The sequence below is a fragment of the Helianthus annuus genome, chromosome 13, assembly GCF_002127325.2.
Source record: "Helianthus annuus cultivar XRQ/B chromosome 13, HanXRQr2.0-SUNRISE, whole genome shotgun sequence".
Taxonomy (NCBI): domain Eukaryota; kingdom Viridiplantae; phylum Streptophyta; class Magnoliopsida; order Asterales; family Asteraceae; genus Helianthus; species Helianthus annuus.
Window position 1 is genome coordinate 109,416,772 of NC_035445.2, and position 15,861 is coordinate 109,432,632.

The 15,861-nt window shown below is 36.4% G+C and overlaps 1 protein-coding gene across 1 annotated transcript; it reads right to left on the reverse strand.

Annotated features, from left to right (window-relative positions):
- Nucleotides 1-48: 48 nt before the first annotated feature.
- Nucleotides 49-13,856, reverse strand: LOC110901515. The gene is made up of 8 exons (XM_022148340.1): nucleotides 13,781-13,856; nucleotides 12,549-12,692; nucleotides 2,925-3,363; nucleotides 2,701-2,812; nucleotides 2,396-2,623; nucleotides 1,873-2,293; nucleotides 682-1,797; nucleotides 49-464 (listed from the first exon to the last, which is right to left on the reverse strand). Exons 1-8 carry the CDS (start codon nucleotides 13,854-13,856, stop codon nucleotides 49-51), a joined length of 2,952 nt encoding a protein of 983 aa, XP_022004032.1.
- Between the last annotated feature and the right edge of the window lie 2,005 nt (nucleotides 13,857-15,861).

The following is a 15,861-nucleotide window of genomic DNA, read 5'->3' on the forward strand; positions in this document are numbered from 1 at the left end:
GAATTCTCATTAATGTTGATTGGAATTACAAACCCTGAATGAGCAGTTCTACCACCATCCAACAAGTGAAGCAATTCCACTGGATGCAACATTCAATACAATTTCAACTTTTGATTGTAATGCAGCTAAGAATGTCTTCCAAAGAAACGTCTTTCCAGTTCCACCATAACCATATACAAAAAACACACCTCCATCACCTTTTTCAATCGCTTCCATAACAATTTTATATATCCTTTCCTGTTCGGCAGTTAAACACTTTACATAACCATCATGTTCCCTTTGAAGAGCTAGTCTGTCATACGATAATTCTTTCATTATCAATCGATTGTTTGACGATGAAACATAATTGTCCGGAACACTTGGCATATCATCAAAATTTCTCATTGTACTTCCATTGGTAAGTAGCAACTTTTCAATTTCAGATAGACAGATATTTTCAAGTTCTTCTTGTTGAAGATCCAAATCTAAAACAAATGTAGAAAAAAGTATTAGTTTTTTCCCAATAATAGAGCTATTGCATAATTTTAATGTAGTTGTATATAACTTTAATAAAATAATCACATTACCTGCAATACCAATTATCTTTCGTTGCTGATACAGAATGTCTTCACATAACAGGGACTTCGTTTCCGACCAAAAAACACCAAGAAGAGATATTGAATTTGACAGCAACAACATTACAAAAAAAAGTCCTCAAGAAATCTCCGGTTGACCATGTGCTAGCTTCTTTGACAGCATTAACATATTCTTTATCATCATCCAACAGTCCCCGTGCAAAACATGTATCTTTAAATGTTTGAAAAACTTGCCCATCAACTGTTTTTATATGTTCAAAACAGGTTGGTCCCTTAATATGATTCAGTAAAATCCTTAGGTAATAACAATCACCAAGTGATGGTGGGACATAGTGTATCCTCCCAATTGATCCATACGGATGCTTTCTTCGATTCCATTTGCAATTTTTAGCATTCCATACATAATATCCCGGAGACTGAACATACCTCAATGTCCTGGAAAATTCATCGACTTTATTACAATTCATCCACTCTGTGAACATTGTCATTTTCACAGTTGGATCAGTAACAATATCACACAAATTATCATGATCGTTATACACAATACTCTGACCATCTTCACAATGAAATGGTAATACTTCAACAGCTGGAGATCTATAATGAATATCATACATGAATATTCTCCAAGCAGCTTCACAAGCAGAGATATATCTACAATCAACGTATGCTTTTATCTCATCTACAGCTACATTCTGTTTCGTATCATTCTTGGTGCTATTGGCTTGAAAAACAGAAGCAGTGACTCTATCAGGCCCCTTATTAATATATTTAAACAAATATTTGATAGAACCTGACTGGTTGCACCATTCAACATTAACGTGGCACTGATACTTTCTAAGCAGGAGAGCATTGTAAGGAACTACAAATCTATTATCAAGTGTCACACCATTCTTTACTACTGTATTACTTGTTTGACGACGACAATAGACCGGATTTCCTTCAGAATCAACACAAGTCTCATCTACATATTTTTTGGGAAACTTTTTAGAACATTTTTGTTGAACCATACATGGACAAAGTGGGTTGTCTGTACCACATGGTCCATGAATCATAAATTGCTTGATAAGCTCATATAATTCAGGATCTCTTTCTTTATCTAGTATCTCAGCACTAATAACACGATCAATATCAAATGTAGTTGGAAATTTGCTTTCAGCACCCAAGAACAAACATATGTGAGCATGTGGGAGTCCACGCTTCTGAAATTCCACTGTATACATAACTGAAATTTTTCAACAGTGAGTTGTTAGATAAATATAATTAGATGTTCAAACTAAAAAATATAACTAAAGGGTACCTGCTTGTATATCACCAAAGAATTTATCTTTCTTAAAATCTTTTATAAGATGATCCAATTTACACTTGAATAATCTAGAGATAATATCCGGTTTGTCTTCAGCATTAAGAGCTTTATCGTGCAAACACCTGTAAATCTCAGGCCAGTTTGGATTACAAGTCACCGTTATGAATAAATCGGGATATCCAACAGACTTGTAAATTGCCATAGCATCCAAGTACTTTTGCATCATATATCTAGAACCACCAGTAAATGATGAAGGTAAAAGTATAGGTTTACCCCAACTTGAGGCATTATTCTCTCCACTTTCAACAGTATCATTGAAGTTCTTAAGACTTTGCGTTCTAAGTTTAGGTTGTTGTGTCCTTATATAATTCAACCTGGCAGATTCTTTCATCGTGTATCCATCAACCATAAACTGCTGAAATAGTTTTTTCGCATTAAGTAACAATGAAAACTGATTCTGTCTATCTTGAATTTTGTAACAAAAGAATTCTCTAATTGTAAGATTGGTTCTAAGTACCTCATTATCAATCACAATCCCTCTATGTTTAATACCAACTCTATAACCATCTTCTGCATATGGGAAAATAAGTGGATATTGTAAAGCAAGGTAAGAGGGATGAAGCTCACTAATTCTTTGAAGACCACCAGACTTCTTTCTAACAACAATGTCCCGTTTATCAAATGCTCCATCAAAATCACCAGTTATTAATGCAACAATTTCTGATGCTGTTGCAAATTGTGAACTCTTCCATCCTTATCTCTTGTTCCAATAAGCTTCAAGCTTACATCTTGAAATTCATTTTCTTGAAAACAATCTCTTACCATTCTGAAGGACTGGACAAGAGGATTGCAAGAATCCAACATATCTTTAAGACCCTTGATGGTTGTACTATCAAGCTGATTGTTTCTTGTAGTTTTGGATTCTATCTGAGAACTGCCAGAAATATAAAATGTTAAAATTTACATTCTCAAATAATAATGAATGTAAATATACTGAGAAGCAAAATATATATTCATAAATGCCACAATTATCATAAAGAAATTACCTTACTGCTTTTTGACGATTTACCACTTGGTTTTGTGAATCATATATGTAAAGCTGTGAGAATTTAGGTTCTTCCCCATCGTTCGGAAGTAGACTACCCATTCGATGATAATTCTGACCTTGTAGTCTAAATACATAAGGACCTTTACCTCTCTGATAACTTTTGTTAACGTTCCCACCAAGAGATGTGAAGGAAAACATCATGTTATATGCTCGAATATTATCCATGAAATTGCGAGACTGTGAGGTATGACTTTTATATAAATGACGTAGTAATGGAGGAGGTGTAGGCGGTGGTGGTAGCTCAACATCTCCATTTGAACAACAAAGAGAATAGGATGTTTTCTTACGTTTTTGAGTTCCCCTAAGCATTTCATCTTCCCATAACATTGCATCACATTTAGAACACACAAAGATGGCATCACCATGATTAATATAATCTACATACTTAGCAAATTTATAAGTCAACATAAGTTATCTACATATTGAAGACTTTAACCATCTTATAAAACTAATGCAGTTTTTGATGAGTCTTTATAGTGGGTATCAATCTCTTAGAACTAATTTGTTTGTAAGAGATTCTCTTCCCGCAATTAAAGAAGCTTTTTCTATAATATCAAAGGAGGAATCACATAAGAATTCTAATAATGATACTCAAAGAATTCTAATTCAAACTCTTAGACTTGATGCTAAGTGTAGTCAATTTTTTGATAATAAAAAGAAAACTGGTAAGGATGCAAATCAAAATTTAAATTGTACTCAATATGATAAAATTGGTAATACAGTTGAAAAATGTTTTGAAATTATTGGTTATACATCATGGATGAAACTTTGAAATTATTGGTTATACATCATGGATTAAACAAAGAACTGATCATGGGAAATAAAGGAGTTTCTAATAATTATGTGATTAATAATTCTGAACTGTCAATACCTGCTAGTGCTCTTACTTCTGATCAGGTGTCAAAATTATTAAGTATGCTTAGTGCGAAATCTGTGGATGTTTCTCAAAGCTGTAATGTTTCAAGCAACTTACATATTTGGTTTTGTTCTATAAGTTTGAGTATTTGTGTTTATGGGTTCTCTAATATAATGCGGTCTAATAATAAGTCTAGGTGGATTATTGATTCAGAAGCTAATGAACATATGGTAATTTATGATAAATTTAATAAATCAAGTTGATGTTTCAGAATTTAATATAAAAATTAAACATCCTAATGGAACTACACTACGTCAAAACTGGGCTAGGGCCATAGTTTTCCCAAAACCGGCCTGCCACATATTTGAATAAATATGTGGCTAAAAATCATTTATAATATTTTAAAACACTTTTAGCCACACATTTTATTATTAATATGATCATTATATAGCAGCTTAATACCTTTAGCCACACATTTAGAAAAAAAAACTATCACATTGACTAGTCACAAATAGAAAAATGTGGCCACGTGTAACCTATGGCCACTTTGTTTGTTTAATTTCTTGATTAATGTGCGAAAACACATTTCTTCGAAACCTTTAGACACACATTCAATAAATAATATGGCAATTACTAGCTACAGTTAAAAGGTGTGACTTACTAATTGCCACAATACATTTTTAATGATGTGGCTGGCTAAAAGCTTACACATATGGCCACTTACGAGTTTGTGTGACCAAAGAGCATTGTCTGTTAACCACTTAGTAAAATAAAAAAAATAATAAATATTAAGTAGTTTATGATCACGGTTAAAATATAATGTGTGGCTAAAAGATTTCAATAGTCATTGGAAAATAATAAACATGTGACTACTAGTTGTATATTGTCACACTTACTTAGGTTCATGTGTCCAAATGTGTAACTGCCATGGTATTGTTTTGAAATTTTATTCATGGGACATCTCTTCTAAACCTTTAGTCACATGTTTTGTGACATTTGTGTGGCTAAATGGTACCACCTTCCATACTATGTTTTTATTTTATGTGTGGCTGTGAGTGCACTGATGTCTATCGACTCCGTCAATCCGAATCGTAGCAAGAAATGGAACAAAACAAGGTTTAGAGTGTTAATTATAGGGCAATAGCACTTTTCTAAATAAGGAAACCTTCCTTATTAGAAGCCCTATAAATAGGATCTGTTTAGTTCATTTCACAACTTTTGGTCATTTGCAACATTTAGAACTTAAGAGAAGTTCTAGAGAGAGAAAGTGATCAAGGTGATTCACGGTGCTTGTATTTTGTCATACGCTTAATAGAATCATTAGTTTATTACATTCTTGTGTTCGGTCCACACACGTACATTGATTCCGCACGTCGTACGTGTCGTTCGCAATCGTTCAGGAGTCAAATCCGATCCTACAAGTGGTATCTCGATTGCTCGGATCTGATACACGAGTTTTTCATCAAAACAGAGCTGATCCGTATCAAATTTCACAATATTTTTCTGATTCTACTCATCTTCTTCACATTTTTCAACTTAAATATCAGATTTATCAAAATTTAACCGTCAAAATCGCTTGAATTTTTGAAATGACGTGCGAAAAACTGTTTTGATTAACCCTACAAAGTTTCAAAATGAAAATCGAAGATTTACACGTTCAATTTGTCGAAAATCTGTTCGAAATATGATAGTGTTTGTTGTGACTTTTGGTTCGAAGTTATAGTGTTAACAACCATGATATGATGATCAATCAAACAAACGAATAAGAGAAGATAACGACAAAATCAAGTGACAAAACTCTTATTAACCCAAACCAAAAGATTTGCCCCCCAAGAACCCTAGATCTTACAAAAGTAAGATAAAAAACAATACAGAAAATACAAAGATGTCACGATGATCATCCAATCCACTGATGATCAACTGTAGAAACCAGCAACAAACTCTCAGAAATACAGGTGAGAGCGGAGAAGACAGCTGCGATAACAATCGCTACAACAAACTTCACAAACCCTAGAAACTAATACAGAGAACGAGAGTGAAAAAAATGTGAGAGATTACTGAACAAATGAGCTGATATCTTCTCTTTTATATATGCAACCATCAGAATTTACATCCAAGTCCAAAAGTTAGGCTGTAGATGATCACAGCCATCCTAAAGATACAGATAACACCCTCCAATTATCGAACTTGTTGCAACAACTTGTAACAACTCAACAACTTTATTAACAGACTAACAATACAAGCCCAAACACACAAGAAGCCCAATATCCAACAATAACAACAAGCCCAGAAAACATGAACGGAACACAAGCCCAAATGGATGACCGAGTCCTTATAACATTTTATCATCCCCCCTTCATCCATTTGGTTTAAACAAGTCAATCTTTCCCTGTTTTTCACAAAAATAATTGTGCAAATTGACACTTAAACCTTTGGTAAACATGTCAGCCAATTGACCTTTAGTGTCATTTTTTTCAGTGCTTATAAATCATGTAGAGACCTTTTCCCTCAGAAAATATAAATTAATCTCAAAATGCTTAGTTCTTTCGTGGGAAACTGGGTTAGCAGCTATAGAAATAGATGCACTACTATCGCAAAACAATTTAATAGGTAAATCACAACTTATTTGAAGCTCGTTTAACACATTAACAAGCCAAACAAGCTCACACGTAGTAGAACACATAGATCTGTATTATGCTTCTCCCAAAGACCTTGAAACAGTACTCTGTTTCTTGCTTTTCCAGGACACCAAATTTGTGCCTAAGAAAATGTAGTAACCTGTGACAGACTTCCTACTAACAGGACATTTTACCCAGTCTGAATCAGCATAACACGACAAACAGAAATCAACATCTTTTCTAAACATAAGTCCTTTTCCAGGAATAGACTTCAAATATCTCAACAAACGCAAAGCAATCTTAAGATGACCTTCTGTTGGACTATGCATACACTGACTCAGATATTGAACTGCATAACTAATGTCTGGACATGTTAGTGACAAATAAATTAACTTCCCTATCAGATTTTGATAGTTGGTTACATCAACAACATTATCAGCATTACTTTCAGTTTTAGAATTTACCATATGACTTAGTTCTATAGGAGTAGACACCGGTTTACACCCTAAATACCTGTTGGTGCATTGAATGTCTGCTGACTTCGTCTTATCAAGTCTTTTGTCTAGATAGGCTAAACGGGAGCATAAACGCGATTAAGATAGGGTTTGTATAGGTTGAAATGGTCCTGGCCGTTTGGACATAGCTCTGGCCGTTTGAATTAGCCTTGGCCGTTTGGAGTTGCTAGTCCGTTTGAGTCAGGTCGTTTGAAGACACCTGTCCGCTTGAAGCATGTCCGTTTAAACATGTTCAAACAGACAGGCTAGATCTATATATAGTTGTGTTTCTCAAACGGTCAGTAGAAGATAGATTTTGTGTGTGTGAGTGAAGGTGCTGTTAAATTGTATTCAGAATCATTGTAAAAGCTCACAATCAGTAATAGAAAGAAGAATTGAAAGGAATAGCTGTGTTTAACTTCATTTACGTTGATTCCGCCTTCGTATGTGAAGATGAACTGCTTATACTGACGTTTTAGGACATCAGAATGGTCCAACAAGTGGTATCAGAGCTCAGGACGAGGAGTTCATACCGAATACAGCTTGAAATCGCCGGATTATCTCATTTCTACCTTTCTTTTCTGATTTTGACTAGTTGTCACGGTTAAAATGGCTTGAAACGTTCACACATCAAACAAAACATACTGATAATCTATCCTTGAAAGTTTGGAACTAAAATTCGACCTAAAACTAATCGAAATTAACTGGTCCGTTTGAAACTGTTCGGTAAATAATGATGTCATCCGTTTGAAACTGACAGGTCGTTTGAATCTATCGTTTGAAATCACACAGACCGTTTGAAAGTGAACCCATCGTTTGAACATATCGTTTGAACAGAGCCATTCCGTTTGAAAATCAAACCTATCGTTTGAAAGTAGTGTATATTCAAACGATCAAGACAGCTATCGTTTGAAATCTGTCGTTTGAAATCTATCGTTTGAAACACTATCGTTTGAAGCCTTGTCGTTTGAAATCAAGTCCCATCGTTTGAAAACTTGATCAACCGTTTGATTACATTCCGTTTGAAACTATTGTTATTTCAAACGGACAAGTCTGTTCCATTTGAATCTGATATTTTTCAAAACCAAAATTTTTCTAAGTGTTGTCTGATTTTTCAGGTAATTCACAAATATAAGTTCATGGCGAAAGATGAACCTATTCCGTGGAAAGATAATCGAACAGAGGAACAGAAGTATAAATACCGGAAGATGATTGCTGAAAACAAGATTATCAGACTTTCGGGTATCTTTCTGGAAGCTAGAAGAGCAAATAGATGGGATCCGAAAAGGGAGTGTTACCTTGATAGGTATGGCAACATCGCGATTGATGATAAAACGCTAGATATTGAAGCCATCATCAAGGAGTACAAAGAAGAGGATGATTATTGGCAGAAGAAATGGTGGGGAGATGAAGAAGAGAAAAAGAAAAAGAAAGAGTTAATAGATGAAATAGAAAGAAACTCAGAAAATATAAGTTTAGATGAGTTTAGTGAATTAATCAAAAGGGTTAGAGAAGGAATAACAAAGATTGAAGAATCTAAGAAGGATGAAACTTCAAAATGTAAAGTTGTATGCTCGAAATGCGAAAAATCAGAAGCAGACAGTGTGAAACTCTTGAAGGATGTGGAGAGTTTGACATTGGAAAACAAAACTCTGAAGATCGAGAAGAAGGCTGATGAAGATCAGATTTTGAGTTTGCCCCTGAACTGCGAAAAATTGAGATCTGATAATGACAATTTTTTAAAGATTGTTGAAAGTTTAACATCAGAAAACAAAATTTTGAAAGAAAAAGAAAAAGATTTTGAAAGCAAAAGAAAATCTTCAGAAGATGAAGATTTCTGGATAAAATTGGAAAACAAAAATCTGAAAGAAAATGAAACAAGATTTCAAGAATAGTTCAAAAGTTTGGAAAATGAAAAATCTGTTTTTGAAAATCTTAAAATTGAAAATGAAAATTCTATCAAGTCTCATCTTGAAAGAATATCTCAGCTTAAACGAAGTTGAGAATTCAAGAATCAAGATTGATGAACTTGAAAAGAAGTTGAAAGGTTTTGTGACTGCATCAGACAGATTGAATTTTCCTTGTCCAAAACCAATCAACTCTGTTCCAATAAGTGATAATATCACAAATTTTGACAAAGTCAAAATTGAAGATTGTGATGAAATATCTGATGATGAAAAAGAAAAGAAAAGAAAAATATTTTTAGATTTACAAGAAAAATTTCAAAATACTGTTTTGCAATCTACTGAAATAGGTGAATGCTCAAAGCAAAAACCTGTTAAGAAGAGTGCAGAACAGAAACAAAAAGATAAAAATTTGAAAAAATCTAAAAATGAAAATAAAAGCTCATCAGATAAGTCATCCAATCGTTATGAAAAAACACAAAAATTTAAAAATGAAAAATCACAAAATGATGGTAATAAGTGGTGCAGGTTTGACCACAGTGCTCAAATGCCAAATCAAGGATACAAGAAGAGAAATGACTACCACAAGGCAACTCAATGCTATGATTTAAGTGTGTGGTATGAAAATGGTATACGATATGAAAGAGAGAAGATGTATGATAACAGAGTGTGTTACTCTTGTGGCTATCAAGGGCACATAGCTGTTAACTGCCAAAGTCAGAGATTTGAAACGAGAAGGTGTTATGAATGCCAAATTCGAGGCCACATTGCCAGAGACTGCCCGAGGAGATCGATGGGAAGATCGAGGGTTGAATCTCAAAGAATGGCAAAGAAACCAGTCAGTGTCAAGCCCAAAGGACAGAAAGTTCAAGAACCAAAAGTTCAAGAACCTAAAGTTCAGGAAACGAAAGTAAAGCTTTCTCAGGGGCAAAAAGACAGACTGCGAAAGAAGAGGAAGAAGGCCAGAGAGTATCTGGAAAGGATTTTGTCCTCGGGTTCTTCAGTTGGTAAGAATAAGAGTTCTGATGAATCGACTCCATCGACTGCAAAGTCAAGCAAGCCGAATTCATCAGATATAAATCTGAGGACAAAAGAGGAAAAGGAGGGTGTCGGCGATGAATCTGACAGATCAAAGTCAGATAAGCCACATTCAGGCAATGATTCTGGTACGGTAAAGCCAGAAGAGCCAGTTGTTGAGGTAAAAACTGTCAAACCCAAGGCTGGTCAGGCTTGGGTGGATCTTTTCAAATGAAAAATCCTGACTTGTCGGAGTTCCCAGGTTGGTAAGTGTGGAACAGGTATCGGCATCTTTCTTGAGAAATTCACAGGTTGGTAACTGTGATATTTCGAATTACAAAAGACTAATCAAGGACATTAAGTTGTACTTGATTTTTCTTTCCGACAAGTGATAAAATACGGGGTTCTTTCATTGTAAAAATAAAATAAAAAATGTAACAAAGTGATGATCTTGCCCCTACCCGAATTTGTGAAATGACACACAAAACTAATTTTCCGGAAAAACCATTTTGATTAAAACAAACTTAAGTGTTTTGAAATCTAAATGGGAAAATAGTTTGTTGTCAGGGGGAGTTCTGATTGTTTATGCCAAATGAATGGCGAATTGAAGTGATTCGATATCGGTTTGCCATTTTATTTGTACAGTTTTCAAATTTTCCTTGAAAATCAAAATTGAAACATATTTTGATTTTAGGGGGAGAAAAATTTTAAAAAATTAGAAAATTTGAAAATTCCAAAAACATTGAAAAAAGTGAAAATGAGTTTTGTTGAGAAAAGAGGAAATGATAGTACATCAGTGGACTATCACAGCATGCTAAGGAAATGAATTGTCAAATGTGATAAACGGTCTCACTGATGATGTGACGATAGGTTTTCGTACATTTAGTAGATTTATTCGGGATATAAACCTAAAATTTCAAACTTGCGAAATTTGTGGGGAACACTACTTGGATATATAGGTAACCCCTGAAATCTCGTTTGAAAGGTTTCTTATTCTGATATACTAGGTTTTTCTACTATTTGATGTCTGCGGTATTATTCCGGGACTTCTGCTGAACGGAAGTTCTGACCTAGTCCTTGGATAATGCTTTGCCTGAAATGCTTGAAACATAGCATTATAGCCCTCAGATTGATTAGACAATAAAATTGATAATCATCTGTTGTAGCTAAAAGATCCTCTAAAGGGGACATACCAAAGTCGAAACTGATATCTCTTTGCGCATACGAAAGTATCGACCTGAGATCCCTCAGTTCTGGCATGTCCTAATTTATATACAGACATCATTTTAGTACAATCACCTATAAGACTGAATATTGAGATTCTGGATACGGGAGTATATTCAAGAGGTGGGACACATGAATTGAGCTGAGTTTCTAAAACATCTAAATCGTATCCTGAATAGATTGAAAATTGTGTGAAAATTTAAGAGGATAACTATATCGTCAATCTACGTGAATCGTTTAGAACTTAAAATGATTAAAGCTTAACGGTGTTAGTGATTGGTCTGAAGAACTGATATGATCCTCTTACACAAACTCACAAAAATATTATCTGTATATATCTGTTTACTGCATTTCTTTTAAAAAACAAAAATCTAAAAAGATTTTCGGAGTGTTTTAGCATTAAATTTTGAAAAGTCAAATAGATTTTCGACAGCTGATATTGAAGAACTGATATTCAAAATTCGAGTGCTAAACATGATGAACAGGTTTGGGAGAATATGTTGAAAACTTTGAATGACATATATAAATGGTTTAAAAGATTGTATATTTGGTAAATCAAGGTCATTCATTTGAACTTGATGTAACTAATATATGTGTTAATAATATCTACCAGGTAGTTTAATGTTATAAATTTGTGAAACTTATGTTGAGGTAGAGAATGTGTAGGTTAAACAGGTTTGGAGACTTCATTATTCCCACGGAAGCTAATTGTCAAAGCTTGAACCAGAAACCTCAGATCCCAGCATACTGAAAGGGGAGTCTGTGAAAGGGGGAGTCTGGATCAACAGTAAAAGGGAAGACTGAAGATGGAGCTCGGAAAAGATTTGGAACCTGTAAAGATTGAGTTGATACAATGAAGAGACAAAGACTAAAGACTTGATGCCGAAGACTTCGTCAACATCCAAGGGGGAGTATGTTGGTGCATTGAATGTCTGCTGACTTCGTCTTATCAAGTCTTTTGTCTAGATAGGCTAAACGGGAGCATAAACGCGATTAAGATAGGGTTTGTATAGGTTGAAATGGTCCTGGCCGTTTGGACATAGCTCTGGCCGTTTGAATTAGCCTTGGCCGTTTGGAGTTGCTAGTCCGTTTGAGTCAGGTCGTTTGAAGACACCTGTCCGCTTGAAGCATGTCCGTTTGAACATGTTCAAACGGACAGGCTAGATCTATATATAGTTGTGTTTCTCAAACGGTCAGTAGAAGATAGATTTTGTGTGTGTGAGTGAAGGTGCTGTTAAATTGTATTCAGAATCATTGTAAAAGCTCACAATCAGTAATAGAAAGAAGAATTGAAAGGAATAGCTGTGTTTGACTTCATTTACGTTGATTCCGCCTTCGTATGTGAAGATGAACTGCTTATACTGACGTTTTAGGACATCAGAACGGTCCAACAATACCCAAATTCATTTAGTAATTCTAAACAATATTTTCGATGACTTAAACACAAACCAGTTTTATTATACAACACTTCTATTCCCAAAAAATACTTAAGTACACCTAGATCTTTAATATGAAACGTATCACTAAGCATGGTTTTTACTTTATCAATCTCAGTATTATTATTTCCAGTTATGACAATATCATCTACATAAACTAAAAAAATAATAAACACTGAGTCTTTAGACAAGATATACAAAGAATGATCACACACACTTTGCACAAAACCAACACCTAGAAGCACATTTGTAAGCTTTTCATTCCATTTTCTAGGTGCTTGCTTCAAACCATAAAGTGACTTAACTAATTTACATACTTTATTTTCACCTTTAGTATGATACCCCTCGGGAAGTGTCAAATAAACATCCTCAGAAATAGACCCATATAAGAATGCATTATTGAAGGGGTAAGGTCCCAAAATCCTCATAACAAGTACGTGGGACCATACCACAACCTTGTCTTTAAGCCCTTTTTTGACCTTGCGCGGCCGCGCACTGGTCCTACAAAGAAGGCTTGAGAGACAGGTAGTAGACAGCACTCGCGCGCCATAAGGAAATCATAAATCCTTGCGCTTTCCTTCATAAAAGGATGAAAATCCTAAGTCAAAGCGCACCCGCTAAATAAATATCCAGACTTGGATATTATTTACTCAACCGGTGCCACACGATAAAAGAGTCACACGAGATTATGGCAATAACCTTCTAGAAGGACTCAATCGTGCACCACCAAACGGTTACAACCGTCTGAACACGTGTCATCATCTCAGGCATCCCTGAAATCACGATGATGGCATGGAATTTGAGAGAAAACTCCACTTGATCACTTTCCATGTGGCAAACCCCCAGCCGTGGATCTAAACAGCGATCCGTGTGCTCTCATTTCGGATCGAGAAGATTAACGGAAGGAGATGTAACCGCTTACGCGGTTAGCATCTTCCGTTAGCATTTCATCAACAAGTTTTCCCGCCCAAACACTCGGCTATAAATATGAGAACAAATCAGGTATGGAATTCAAGTTACACACACTTTGTCAATACCTCTTCTTCTTCATAAACACATACTTATTCTCACGCCGGAGTCGGGTCAAGGAGAGAACCCCTCTTCTCCCCTTGACGAGGCTAACGGTGTTTTGTTTTGCAGAGTTTACCGAAGAAGAAGACCAGTTGCAATCGAACCAAATGAGAGAGAACAACCCCCCTTTATGCAGATCCAAACCCCCTAGATAATTTGATTCCGGTCATTTACCTAGTGTTTCTTCATTGGCGCCCATCGATTTCTCTGTTTTATCAATTTTGTCTCGTTTCGATTCAATTTCCTTCATTCTCTGTTTTCACATGGCAGAGAATTCGTCACCTCACCCATCAGGTCCTTGATCTGAATTCAAGAGTTTTATAACCCCAAATACTCAGAACGACGGAATCATGGGAACCAACAAAAGTAACAATCATTCAGACGAAAAGGACTCCTCAAATCAACTCATACAGAGAGCTCCGGAATACTGGTTCGGCAGATTCCAGATGGCTTTAAACCAAATTTTCACACAAATTAACAGATCTGAGTCCCCAAACATCAGATCTGATATTCTGCAAGAAGGAAGTAGCAAGATTGATACTGTAGTATTGGACCCACGGATACCTTATCAGCGGGACATCCAATCTCACAGTTATGACAGGGTAATTCCAAAATCAGAAGGTTCCAATGGCCAGACATCTGAACCAAAACACATATACATGGTGCAAGGAAGCCCTTCACGAAGGCCAAACAAACGACACCATGATCAACATTGGAGGGAACAGCAAGTCGTATTTCCTGTTGTTCTCGGAGGCCCTCAGGAAGAGCGACCAGTCATCATTACCGACATCTTCGACCATTACCGAACGGTCTATATGTTTATAGATCCAGGAAGCTCGATGGATATCATATACGAGCAGTGCTTCAAATAACTTGATCTAGAAGACAAAGCACGATTAGAGCCGGTTGATTTCCCTCTCACCGGATTTTGCAATGAAACTAGGGCAAATAGCATTTCCTGTGACTCTATCTGATGGAGAGCATTCGCGCACAGTCACAGTAAACTTCATGGTCATGCCGGCGACATCACGCCATGATGTCTTGCTCGGAAGAAGGTCACAAAGGGAATTCAGCATGATTACTTCTATTCCACATGTTGCGTGCGGGTTTCCAATAGAAACTGGAGTAGCAATTCTATACTCAAGCAAGGAAGTCATGTACGTAGATGATGAGCCACCAGCAAAAGTGGCCAAACCCTCAGCATCAAACGAGTTGGAGAAATGGGTTCTGAACGACGAGTATCCAGAACAGACTATCCTGCTAGGACACGTCATTTCACCAGCAACACGAATACACTTAAAAGAATTGTTGTCTAACAATAAAGACATATTTGCTTGGTGCCCAGCAGACATGACTGGGGTCCCGCGCGATATAGCACAACATTGTCTGAACATCCGACCCTCAGCAGAACCTGTTGCGCAGGGGAGGCGCAGCCACAGCGCCGAGAAAGCAGAAGCAAAACAATGAGCCAGAGCGAAGGCTAGATTTAGACCTTCTCGAAGAAAGGCGCGAGAACGCCGCCATCACAGAGGCAAGGTACAAATCCAAACTCGAAAAATACTACAATGCGCGTGTCCGCGTATTGTCACACCCCCAAAATCCCACCTGCGGAGTACTACTGCTTGGAGGCGTGACTGACCAGGATCCAGCCACCAATCATACTGAACAAGCATATAAATAGTTATAAAAGTTTAACCAATACGATTGGTGTTTCAAAACAAACAAAGTTTAGGTTGCAAGCGGAAGCATAAGTCTCAAAAGTAAAACATAAGTTCAAATGTTTTCAAGTTTAACAAGGTACACAGCAATCCGTGTCCCACAACGACTCTCCTCCATGCAAGCTCCATCTGAGTACCTATGGTCCTGCAAAGCATGTAGTAACGAGTCAACAACTAGTTGAGTGAGTTCACAGTTGGGTGTTCGTTTTAGTTGTCTCGAAAACAGTTTCCTTTAACTGGCATCCTGCCGTGGGGGTTACCCCATAGTTTAAAACGTGACATGTTCATTCCCAGTTACTCTGGCATTCCAGCCGTGGGGGCTACCCCATGATAGTTATCAGGCATTTCGGCCGTGGGGGCTACCCCATGCGTACACTAGACTCGTTACCATATCGACTGCTGACTGTAGTCAGGTTTATGTGCCCTGAAAACATCAATGTCTATCATCATTGACGTGCCCCAGATCCATTAGTTCACGCCCGTCCTCTGCGGCACGGTGTGAGGTTTGTCAGACCTAAATAGCACTATCTAACTAAT

What these genes read in the sequence shown, in the direction of transcription:
- LOC110901515 (XM_022148340.1), bottom strand. Translation starts at nt 13,856, where the DNA reads ATGAAGGAAATTGAATCGAAACGAGACAAAATTGATAAAACAGAGAAA. An exon ending in AGTGTTGTATAATAAAACTG is followed by an intron (nt 3,364 to 12,548) that starts GTTTGTGTTTAA and finishes CTAAGTATGTAG; the next exon opens with ATTATATTAATCATGGTGAT. An exon ending in TTTCTTGAGGACTTTTTTTT is followed by an intron (nt 465 to 681) that starts GTAATGTTGTTG and finishes CATTTGTTTTAG; the next exon opens with ATTTGGATCTTCAACAAGAA.